We start from the raw sequence: 12,344 nt of genomic DNA on the forward strand, positions 1-12,344 counted from the left end.
CTAAGCTCATATTTATACATGCAGATTCAAACAACAAAATTTGACACTAGAATAATATTAATATAGCCATACACGTCTGAACTATACAAGGACAGCACTAACTCGTGTTACAGGCCAGAGACAGGAAATGACATGTTTTCCAGAACATTCTAACTAAACGAAACATTCTAACTATGACGTCATACAATCTCGCCTGTCAATCATTAAAGACACTGCTGCAAACCGCTGCAGTAACATGGCTCTCCTGCAAAACAATAACTACCTACTATGTTTTGCAATTATACAAATCGACTCTAAACCTTACTCAATGAACACATAAAATTGAACAGAGTAACATTAAGAAAGAAACAGCACTATTTACACATAGATTCCTTACAAAATCTAAAGAAAATTACACTTGCGGAACCAACTCTCAATAATTACATATGGGATTAATAACTAGTTTGCCGATTCATCGTTTCCTCTATCAAACAATTTTCAGTTTCCTCATCAGCTTTATATAATGAGCTTTTCCAACTCTGATCTTGTTGCCAAAGAAATTCTGGTCCTCTTAGCCAGCGAGAATCATAAAGAAGTTCTCTTGCACTTATGCCTCTTGAGGCGTCATCACTAGGATTCGCAGATGAATCGATGTAAAACCATGTATCAGATTTACTCAAATCGTGTATCTGTTGCACACGGTTAGCTACGAACACATGAAATCTTTTTGCCTCATTATTTATATAGACGAGAACTACCTTGCTATCCACCCAATGAAAAACACTGATGTCCTTATACTCGAGCTCCCGAACAATTAGGTCACTCATTTTTGCTGAGATCACAGCTGCAGTCAGCTCCATTCTTGGTATTGTGATTTGCTTCAACGGGGCTACACGAGCCTTTCCCATAACAAAACTGCAATGAATCTCACCCCGCTCATTAGTCAGTCTCAAATAAGTACACTGGCCATAACCAATTTCACTGGCATCCGAGAAACTATGAAGTTCAACAGAGCTGATACGGCCAAAGTCTTCAGGTTTATAACAGCGAGGAATCTTCAGTCGCTCCAATTCTAGAATTACATTGCGCCATTTTTCCCACTTACTTCGCAAATAATTAGGCACTGGGTCATCCCAGTCATATTTTTCTTTGCAGAGTTCTTGTAAAATCATTTTTCCTCTTAAAACAACTGGTGCTAAAAATCCCGCAGGATCAAAAATAGAGCTCACCGAAGAGAGGATGTTTCTTCTAGTAAACGGAAGATCCTGTATTTCTATTTTGAACTGAAAATCGTCAGATTCAATACACCAGACAATACCCAAAGTTCTTTCAATTGGTAAAGGATCAACTGTGACGTCCAGAGTTTTAATATCCTTAGCTCTTTCATCTTCTGGTATGGATTCAAGCACTTCGCGGTTATCAGATATGAATTTATGCAATTTGAGGCCAGCACTGGCACAGAGTGCTTGACTCTGTTGAATTAAATCAACTGCTTCTTCAACTGTAGCCACAGACTTCAACCCATCATCCATATAGAAATCCTGTCGAATATAGTTAGCTGCCGCTTCTCCGTATTCGGCTTCTCCTTCATCAGCACATCGTTTTAAACCAAAGTTTGCACAACCTGGACTGCTGGCTGCTCCAAATGGATGACTTTTCATTCGAAATTCTACGATACGTCTGTTAAAGTTGCTATCTTCCCACCATAAGAACCGTAGGAGATTTCTGTCATCTTCTTTTACATAAAATTGGTGGAACATGGACTTAATATCGCTTACTACTGCAATAGAATCTTGCCTGAATCTCCACAAAATTCCAACCAAATTTGACATTAAATTCGGACCCTGCAAAAGGTAGTCATTTAGTGAAACACCAGCGTAGACCGCAGAGCAATCAAATATAACTCTGATTTGATCAGTTTTCCATTCATGGTAAATTCCAGAGTGAGGTATGTAGTTAACTTTACCATTGAGCAGCAACAATTCTTCATCTGGGACCCTTTCGGCACAATCTCGAAGTGTGTTTTCCATGAATTCAACATAGTCATTTTTAAATCTTTCATCTTTCAGCAGTCTCCTTTTAAGTTGGAGCAGTCTACCCAATGCTAGTGATCTATTATTTGGTAATGAAACTTCCCTAGACTTTAAAGGCAGAGGGCATTTCGAAATGACCATCATTGGTTCTGACTATATTTTCTGATGAAATTTTCAAAAATCGAGAGTCATCAATGGAAAGCTCGCTGTATTTATTTTCACGCTCTGTGAATTCTAGCTCCGGCATTCGCTGTAGATGGTGAGGCTCAATAATTTCTTTTGTCTTTGTCAATAAAGCAAATCTGCATGTTACTTCATGATAAATATCTACATCATGGTTGCTTACATCAGTATCAATCAGATGAGAAACAGCTGGTTTGAGTGAAGACCTCCGCACTGCTCCAACAATTCCCCAGCCCAGAATTGACCTTTGAGCATATGGCTGGTCATCATGGCCAGCAATTATTTCTCTAGGTCTCAGTACACTAGGAATGTTGTTCCCAAGCAATAATCCAACTGGAACGATTGGATGATATGGTAAAATTAGATCAGCAATTTTTTCTAAATGAGGCCATGCCCTTGCCTTATCTGGTGTGGGTATTTGTGATCGTCTAATTGGAATTTCTTCTCGAGTGTACACCGGTGGCAATCCTATACACACTTTACGATCATAGCTGAGCACTTCCAAACATGATACTTTTCTAGTTGCAATGGCCACATTGCTTTTGAACATTGTTGATAGAGTTATGCTGGTTTCGTGTCCCTTGACACCAAGTTCTTCCTGGACCTGATGACTGATGAAGCCTGTATTAGATTGCTCATCTAGAATGCAATAAGACAAAACTTCCTTACTATGATCACCTTTATCTCTGATCCATACTGGAAGTATCATAGATAAGTCACATTCGATGTCATGCAATTGGTCAATCTTGTTACTGGTCGTAGTGCATAAAGATGTGGTCTGCTCTGACGTCTTTTGTTTTTCTGCTTGATGAAAACAAGTCATATGAGTTTTCTGGCATATTTTGCACTTCGCCTTATCTTTACAATTTCGTGCAAAATGACCGCTTCCAGAGCCACACGCAAAACAAAGATTTTTGCTTAGAATGAATTGTTTCTTGTCCATCCTTGATAAACTAATGAACTTCTCACAATCTTGGAGAAAATGATCCTTATTACAAAATTTACATTGTGATTTACACTCTTCTTTTGTTGAAGTGGATAGCACCACAACCTTGGATCTTCTGTTTGACATATCGGCTTTGTGATACGATGCTCTAGATTCTTTTTTGAGATCACTCAATTCTGGAATGTTGGCATTCTCTGCTTGATCGTACACAAATCTTACAATAACATCAAAAGATGGATAAGCATTTTCATTTTTCTTTACTTGTTTATACTTTCTAACTTCAATTCTCCACAAGTTTATAACGTCATATGGCAACTTTGTTGGCAACAACAATATTCGTATTTTCTTGGGAGTAATCCAGAATACCCAAACACTGAAACCGCCTTTTTGCAGCCAGAAGTTGATTTAGGAAGTCAGAAAACCTTCTTATGCTAATTGGGTCATGTGGTGCTATATTGGGCCATTCTTTCAATTTAGTAGCAAACGCTTTACTTATCAAATTTGAATTCCCATACCTTCGCTTCAGCTCCTCCTTTGCCATTACATATGCATCTTCGGTCTGAAGTAACAAATAACCTTGCACAAGTTCTTTCGGCTCACCGCTCAAATATTGGCTGAGCAAATTCAACTTTTGTTCTACACATGCCGCTTTGTTATCAACTAAACCATTGAATGCAGTCTCCCATGATGGATATTTAATAATTTCCCCAGTGAATACTTCAATTTTGATTTCTGGAAGTCTATATTGAGCTCCTCTATCTGCTGATCTATTACATGTTGTCTTAATTCCACTGGAAAAGGGGTGATTGTTGACAATGTTTTGACCATTGAGCTGGCTTAGCAAGTTATCACCTTGTCTCACAGTAGAATACAGGCTTTGTGGAGATGGTAAATTGCTCATTGGTGCATACCCATATGAAAATGGAACACTTTGCATGGCATTTTGTGTGTAACATTGACCGTCGATTGGAAGGTGCTGCACGAGAGAATTTACAAATTGTGGATGTGATGAGCAAATTACGGTTGATGGTGTTTGCAAATGTCTTGTTGAACCAGAAACAGAATAAACATAACTAGCTGATGTTGGTAAAGATGGCTCTCCGTGACATATTGGCAACTTGGAAGCCCCATCTAATTTCCGTTCGGTTAATTTCAAAGACTTGGTACTCTCTAATTGTGATAGAGATGGCTCTCCATGGCATATTGGCAACTTAGATGTCTCACCTAAATTTTGATTGGTTAATTTCAACTGCTTGGTACCTTCCAGTTGTAATAGCAATGGCTCTCCATGGCAACTTGGCAACTTAGATGTCTCATCTAAATTTTGATTGGTTAATTTCAACTGCTTGGTACCTTCCAGTTGTAATAGCAATGGCTCTCCATGGCAACTTGGCAACTTAGATGTCTCATCTAAATTTTGATTGGTTAATTTCAACTGCTTGGTACCTTCCAGTTGTAATAGCAATGGCTCTCCATGGCAACTTGACGACTCTGGAACCTTACCAGAGTCCTGACTGGCTATAGCCGAGAGCTCATTACTTTCCAGTTGAAGTTTCACTTCTTCTTCATCAAGAACAGATAGGCAGGCTTCATTTACTTCAATTTCTCTTCGAAGCTTAAGATTGCTCATTGATGACTGGAACTCCTTCATTAGTCTATCCTCCTCTTGCTGATACTTTTGCTTTACTTTCAGGTCAGCAAGATTTGTTTTATATTTCAGTCTAAGTGAAACAAGGCTGGAGTTGCTTTGTTGAGAATTGAGAAATTGAACTTTTTTCTGTTTTGTGACTCAATTAGAGCAAGCAGAACCAGTAATTGAAAGTGCATCATCTTCACCTTTCATCTCATCAGTTAAATGCTGAACTTGTTTGGAAAGGCACCTTAAATCCACATTGGGTATATCGCTCATTGTTTCTTCTATTTCTTTTGACATACCACTCGAAGATGCAAGCAACTCGGAATTGACATCAGAATTGACATAATTTGGATTGTCAGCTGTTGGTGTGAACTTTGATATTCCTTCTTCTCGGTTGTCTTGACTTGCCATTATTCCGTTGACTGTTATTGTTGTTAATTCTGTAAATATTCCTGATGACTCGAATCTGACAGTTCAGCAGACCTATTGTCAGTTACTGTGGCTGCAGGCATTTGATCCCTTCCTTAGTCTGTTGATGGAATGCTAGCAGACGAATCTAATAACAATTCAATGCAGCTTGACTCGTGTTTCAATATTTTAATAGCATGAAAATCCAGCTTCCACAGGACAAAGTCCAGAAATAATGCAGTAATGTCATCAAACATGAAATATTGTGTTCCGGTTAAATGCTAATTGATAATTATAATGTTGAAACTGCGGTAACTGACATTGAATTCGGTGCTTCTCTGGCAGATTATTATAACAAACTGTGTAAACAAGAACATAACAATTAATTACCTTTTTGTCAAAACAATATGCAACTGAACTCAATACCAGTACCGGTACATATCCTAAGCTCATATTTATACATGCAGATTCAAACAACAAAATTTGACACTAGAATAATATTAAAATAGCCATACACGTCTGAACTATACAAGGACAGCACTAACTCGTGTTACAGGCCAGAGACAGGAAATGACATGTTTTCCAGAACATTCTAACTAAACGAAACATTCTAACTATGACGTCATACAATCTCGCCTGTCAATCATTAAAGACACTGCTGCAAACCGCTGCAGTAACAAGTACTGTGTTTGATATTGTTCCGTTCTTAAACCGCCTCCGTTTATTTGAAGCTTTTAGTTATTCTTTTTAATTTCGCTTTGGTTCGGCTCAAATAGCCAAAGAAATACCAATTTTATTAACATTCCAAATATTTTACATTAATTTTCCGAAGATGGCAAGTGGCAACACGAACTAATGCTTCAAATCACAAAAACATGAAAATGTTTCAAGTCTGTGTTCAGTATTTTAGCTTGAAACATGGCACAGTTACTTATATTGTCGATTTCTTGGAGAATGCGGATGAAAGTGCTGATGGAATGTTTACTTGTTTGAAAAACACTATGAACAATTTGCAACTAGATTGGAAAAGAGTTTCTTGTTTAAGTGCAGATAACGCAAATTGCAACTTTGGAGAAAAACATCCTCTTTATATATACTAATGTTCGCACACTAAATGATGGTATTATTAAGGCTAACTGCACTGCACACATTGTACACAATACATTGAAATTTGCTTTATGAAATTTGAATGTTGACATTGAAAATATTGTCTTGAAAATTTACAGTCATGTCTCAATGTCAGCAAAGAGGCGAGAAACTTATATAATTTCATATATTTGTAGAGACCGAATTTCATGAAATTCTGCGCCATGTACCTACTAGATAGCTATCTCTGCACCCATGCATGGAAATATTCCTACTTTCTTGGAAAGCTTCAAGTTCTTATTTCTTGAGCAGACCAGCTGAATGTTCCAAACAATTACTTAAACTTCTTATGATTGACAATGAGTTAACAGAAGTTCCTCAGCTTATTGAAATGAATTTAATATTCTCACAACATGTAATGGATATATTTAAATCAGCTGTTCAAGAACTGGGAAAAATGAAACTTCAACAGCAGATGTTTTCATTATGCTCACTGAATTAAGAAATAGGTTAAAATCTCGATCTGATGAAGAATTTTTTGGGTATGATGTTCACCACCTTCTTGCAAATGTGAGTGCTGCTGAAGCTCAAAAGGCAACTGAAGATTTTAGATTATTTCTCAACTCTGCAATAACGTATTTAGAAAAAAGATTTGACTTTGATGAAAATTCAACATTTGGAAAATTATTAAAATTATCTCTTTTGGATAATTCTTCTCCAAAATATCAGACACTTGTAAAAATTGTAGAGCATTTGAAGCTAAAAGACAAACTTAATTTGAATATGAATACAACAACTAATGAAAAGTGAGCTTTTAATAATATACTTCAACTTGAAAGACATGTGTCGTGAATTTTCGTAAAAAAATAAAACGTGACCCACAATTGCTGAAGTCAGCTAAGTGTCAGAACGAATATAACTTTAGGAATTATAAACTTATGCAACTGGAAAATTAGAGCTTGATTGGGTCAATGTTAAATAAAAATTAAATGAAAAACACATGAAAATTTTTTAACATATCTTTTTAGCTTGTATATAATTTGTATTTCATTGTTTTATATTGTTCTTTCCTGCAAGTTACAAAATAAATGATGACGGTAATCTATGTCCTTTATTGAGACTTTTCATAGTTGGCAACCCGACTCTATCTAAACTAGTGAAGTAAGTTGCACAGCGGTGGTATATCGGCTGCCTCCATTAAAAGAAATTTGTATTATCATTAAATAAAAAAAATGTTGTCATACTGCATAACCGGGACATTTGGGTCAAGCGGGCGGGACAACTTGCTAAAATCGGGACTGTCCCGGCTACACCGGGACGTATGGTAAGCCTACCTAGAATAACCTTCCACCCGGGACAACACTTTTTGAATGAACGGTTACATTAAGAGAGATTCTCTTAACAAGTACGAGATTCCAATCTCTATGCCCGTGCTCGCTCACGAAGTGATGACCGGTAAATGTAAAATGCTTAGGTCTGCGATGTGCTCAATGTATGTCCATGTCCATGTAATCCACGAATAACTGGGAAAGGTTACCCAAATTTACCCAGAATAAGATTCCCCCGCAGTAGATGAGCGTACGCGGACAGCACTTTTCTGAACGAACATTGACATTAAAGAGAGATTCGCCATTCCAGGTGCAATATTGGGGCTATTACAGTTTGGCAACGACAAATAGACTTTTGTGACATCACCCAGATTATTTTTAAAAACAATAAACGTCCCTGGGTGGGCTCGAACCACCAACCTTTCGGTTAACAGCCGAACGCGCTAACCGATTGCGCCACAGAGACGAGGCATTAAACCAGGCTGCTCCTAAGGTTTACGATGATAACGATTAATTGTATTTACCTCCTGATAACCAAAGTTAGTGGCCCAGCCTTCTTGAAGAAATTTATCTCTTTGCCTATTTAGAAACTCTTTATTCGTCCCTTACTATGGAAGTAAGAATTAGGCTGTAACAGATTGCCTACTCGTATTAATTCGTTTTGGCTTCCGTGTCCCTATATTTGCGCATTGCTCTCCTCTTAATTAAACTAACGTCAATAATATAGTAACAAAACTAGGAACTTCAGCTGAAAATTTCAAAGCAATTGGTCCAGTAGTTAATAGAAAAGCGGTTTGGCACAACAACAAAAAAAAAATACAAAATGAACAAACGATCCATCGCCATTTTGTGTCCAATAAATCTCAACAATGCAACGAAAGACAGTGAAACTTAGTTTATATTGATCTAAAATTGTCCGGGTGACAAAATTCTATTTGTCGTTGTCGAGCTATCAGAGCCCAATATTGCACCTCGAATAGCGAATCTCTCTTAATGTAACCGTTTATTCAAAATATCGCACATGTTGGCAGCACCTTAAAAGTGTTCTCCGGGTGAGGTTCTTTCTGGTTGTTTCCCCGAGCATTGATTTCCTTATTTATGTCTGTAACAATGACCAATTGGGAATACGTCAACAATGACGTAACAATTGCAATTTATGTAGCCGCTCGGACACTTCTTTAGTTCAGACAGATATTGATGCATATGTGTAAGTATTGCTTTCTTATATTGATTTTGAGTTTAATTTGTCAGTTTTCAGCAGTGTTTCCGAAAATGAGTTGTAAGTTAAATAACCTAATTACAATTAGGTCTTTTGAGCAGCTTTAGTTTTGTTGAAATATATTCAAGAATTAGTCCTAGAAAAGCTGTGATTTAAAAAAAATATGATGAACATGTAAACTAGTTCGCAAGCGCCAACTCTCCTAAACCCTTTTAAAATAAGCATCAAAATTTTGCAATGGTAAAGTAGGTGTAAAATTTCAAGGGTCAAGGAAACACCCATGTCTTTCCATAACTGTTGGAGGGGACGGTTATTTTAGGCGAATTCAGTAAACCATTCACGGACATGGGCCAAGGAATAGTTCACCGGTTATTTGTCGATACATAAACCTGGGGCTGCTGCGGGCCCGGTTAGCTCAGTCGGTAGAGCGTTGGACTTTTAATCCAACGGTCAAGGGTTCAAGTCCCTTATCGGGCGTTGTCTTTTCCCTCGACGATCTTATTTCAATCTCACTGGTCGTAAAATACTAATAAGGAAATTGAGATAAAAAAAAGAACAACAACAGCATAATAACGAAAGATCCACACACAGATCGTCCACTTGTCCAATAAAAGTTATATACAACACTTCAACCACTTTTTGAGTACTGAAAAAGGAAAATCGATTTGTTCCATTAGTCACAGATAGGAGTGATTTTTCTCGGCAATAACTATCATCCCAAACAAGCACGGGATTTCTCTCTATATCATGCTCTCTTTATCTATATCATGATAAATTATAGACACTTAGGCTAAATATTTTGATATCAAATCAATCAAAGCTGGCATTCCATTTTAAACTTTTCCGTGGCTGGCAGAAAATGTTGACAACACGCAAAGCGAACAGACAGCATATTGAGCATAAGCTAAAAGCTTAAAGTGGTGAAATGCGAATTCTGGTTGTGTCATTTGCGCGAACAAACTTTGTAGTTTTGCGAGAACTTTGGGCGCGGAATATTTATGTAAACCGTAAATATTTGTGGTCAGCAATTTTTGCAGGAATGCATTTACTTATATGAGAAATCATTTTAAAAATGTATATTAAAGATAATAAACCTTTGTGCAAATAGATTTTCGCAAGAACGAAATTTTACGATTATAAATTTCAATGGAAAACCTTCTGGGAGAAGACCTTACTATCTGTTAGTTGGGGCTTTTGTGTGCTGGATATTTTTGAGGTTAGGTGCTAGACTTGACATTTTTAAACAGTAAGATTGAAACAACCACCGTTGAAAAAAAGTGAGCACCCGATAAGGGACTTGAACCCTTGACCGTTGGATTAAAAGTCCAACGCTCTACCGACTGAGCTAACCGGGCTCACAATAACAACAAATCAGATTTGAATCTGAATCCAACTTGCTACGTTTGCAATTCTCATTTCAATTTCCCAAAGATCTAAAGAGGAAAAATGATGAAGCTGTTTGTATGGAACTATGTTGCGCCTACAACACAGCACTCACGAATTTTATTCACAATGAGGAATTTCATTTAAAATTTATTTATTAATTTTGCTTCCACTCAACACATTACTTCGTGATTGTTTAGAATAGCCTAGACGTGTCGGCTGAAAAAGCTTTATATTTGAACTCACCATGCTAGCGGTGTGTTTATGTTACACAAGTTAGACGACCGAATGATATACGTTGGTATTTTTTTTAATCTTTTTATACTTGTTCGTGTGTGTAGGATTGGTAAATTGGCACGTGTATTTTTTACATGTTTTGACTTTATTAAAAGCTTTACCAGTTTTACCAATAAATTTTGTGTTCATTGCTTGTGTAAGTTATTTTTTCGGGGAAATCAAACTAATTTTTTAATTATATCCACGAATAACTTGAAAGGTCCATGAAAGATTGCCCAAATTTACTCAGAATTAGGCTTACCATATATCTGTGGCAAAAAAAACGGGACAGTACGGATTGGGCAAGCCAACCTTTGTTCGATTCCGAGGCTCAATATTAGTGAACTTTTTCCATATCCTTGTGGGCAGAATACGGGCGTCAAAATTAGCTCTTAATCATATTAAAATATCCACTATTGGTTTTTGACTCCATTAGGGGAAATCGCTCTTTTACTCATTAGAATATTTTTTTTCACATTTTGATGATTCAGCGACAGTACGGTTGGATGTTAAATTAATGCACGCTCTTCATACTTCATATCATACTATGGCTTAACAGTTTCTATCTCTATCTAAACCAGGGCTTCCCAAACTTTTGAGCTCGCGGCCCCTTTTGATATATTAAAATTTTTCGCGGTCCTTGTTCGCGCTAATAATGCTAAAAAGTTCAAAATATGCATTTTTGATATTTCATTGACACAGCTAACTCTTAACTTTTAAAAGGGCTACTCAATAATAAAAACATCTTTACTCAGATTATCCAATGTAATGGGTGTCTTCTTCTTTCTTTCTTAACTCTGCCTAGTTTTTCTTTAAAATGCTCGAAACTCACTCATGTTCGATAAACTCGGTTCAGCAAATGAATAAACTGCGGCCAACGAAATTGCAGTATTAGGGTTTACCTGTAACGTAACAGAGAGTAAATAATTTAGAACGATAAAATGAATTTTTTTCATATACACATCATTTGCGTTAATGAGAAACAATAAAACATTTAGAATAAATAAAATTTGTGATATGTTCCGAGGCGCACTGAGCAAATCGCCTTCCGGAACCGCTAGCTTAGCGATTAAAGCATTGTTATGCAAGCAAGCAAATCGGGTCTTACGATTAGAATATGCATTGTTATGCAAGCGAGATGAATCTACCTTGTTACCCCGAAAATAAGTCCAAGCTTGAATTTTACAAATGATTTTAATACAACCGCAAAGACTTCGTCGATAGCGCAATTTGTTTACCTAATCACGTGGAAGTTTCAATTCTGCTAGGGCGTCGCAAAATTTCATGATGGTGTTGTAATAAAATATGTGATATGTTTCAGGCGCACTGAGCAAATCGCCTTCCGGAACCGCTAGCATAGCGATTAAAGCCGGCATTGTTATGCAAGCACGCAAATCGGGTCTCACGATCAGAATATACATTGTAATGCAAGCGCAATGATTCTACCGTTTAATTCTGAAAATTCGGTTTTCTGTAGATAAAGATTATTTCTACTTGGTTCAAAAAGCATTGCGCTCCACATCTCCTTTGCGATTTCGTATTTATATTAAGCAGGCTTTTCTACCATGGCCCATTAAATTTGATTTCACTGACTGTTATTAGATTTGTTTGTTCGTTTATATAAAACTCATTGCAAAAGAGGTATTATATTTAAATGTATCAATACGTACGGTATTTTTCACGGGAAGTCGCAACTTGAGCATATTACTGGAGGTCGTCACAATACAACTAGGTTCGAAAACTACTGAGTCCAATAGTTGAAAGAAATCTACTTTTTAAATTGTTAATAACCTATATGTAGCCGCTACTTTGAATGGAAACGTGCTATTAAATTGGTATCATATTTCAGTATTCATATTTCGTATAT

General features: G+C 36.8%; 1 protein-coding gene and 3 non-coding genes across 4 annotated transcripts; 1 reads left to right on the top strand and 3 right to left on the bottom strand.

Annotated features, from left to right (window-relative positions):
- Nucleotides 1-431: 431 nt before the first annotated feature.
- On the bottom strand, nt 432-2,009 carry LOC144430421 (uncharacterized). Its single transcript, XM_078118354.1, has one exon. It carries the CDS (start codon nt 2,007-2,009, stop codon nt 432-434), a length of 1,578 nt encoding a protein of 525 aa, XP_077974480.1.
- Nucleotides 2,010-7,991: 5,982 nt separating this feature from the next.
- On the bottom strand, nt 7,992-8,065 carry Trnan-guu (transfer RNA asparagine (anticodon GUU)). Its single transcript has one exon. It is a non-coding gene; the product is annotated as a tRNA-Asn (tRNA).
- A 1,157-nt stretch (nt 8,066-9,222) lies between these two features.
- On the top strand, nt 9,223-9,295 carry Trnak-uuu (transfer RNA lysine (anticodon UUU)). Its single transcript has one exon. It is a non-coding gene; the product is annotated as a tRNA-Lys (tRNA).
- An 805-nt stretch (nt 9,296-10,100) lies between these two features.
- Nucleotides 10,101-10,173, bottom strand: Trnak-uuu (transfer RNA lysine (anticodon UUU)). The gene has a single exon. It is a non-coding gene; the product is annotated as a tRNA-Lys (tRNA).
- Between the last annotated feature and the right edge of the window lie 2,171 nt (nt 10,174-12,344).

This window comes from Styela clava, chromosome 12 (genome assembly GCF_964204865.1).
Source record: "Styela clava chromosome 12, kaStyClav1.hap1.2, whole genome shotgun sequence".
NCBI classification, from domain to species: Eukaryota; Metazoa; Chordata; class Ascidiacea; order Stolidobranchia; family Styelidae; genus Styela; species Styela clava.

What these genes read in the sequence shown, in the direction of transcription:
- LOC144430421 (XM_078118354.1), bottom strand. Translation starts at nt 2,009, where the DNA reads ATGGAAAACACACTTCGAGATTGTGCCGAAAGGGTCCCAGATGAAGAA.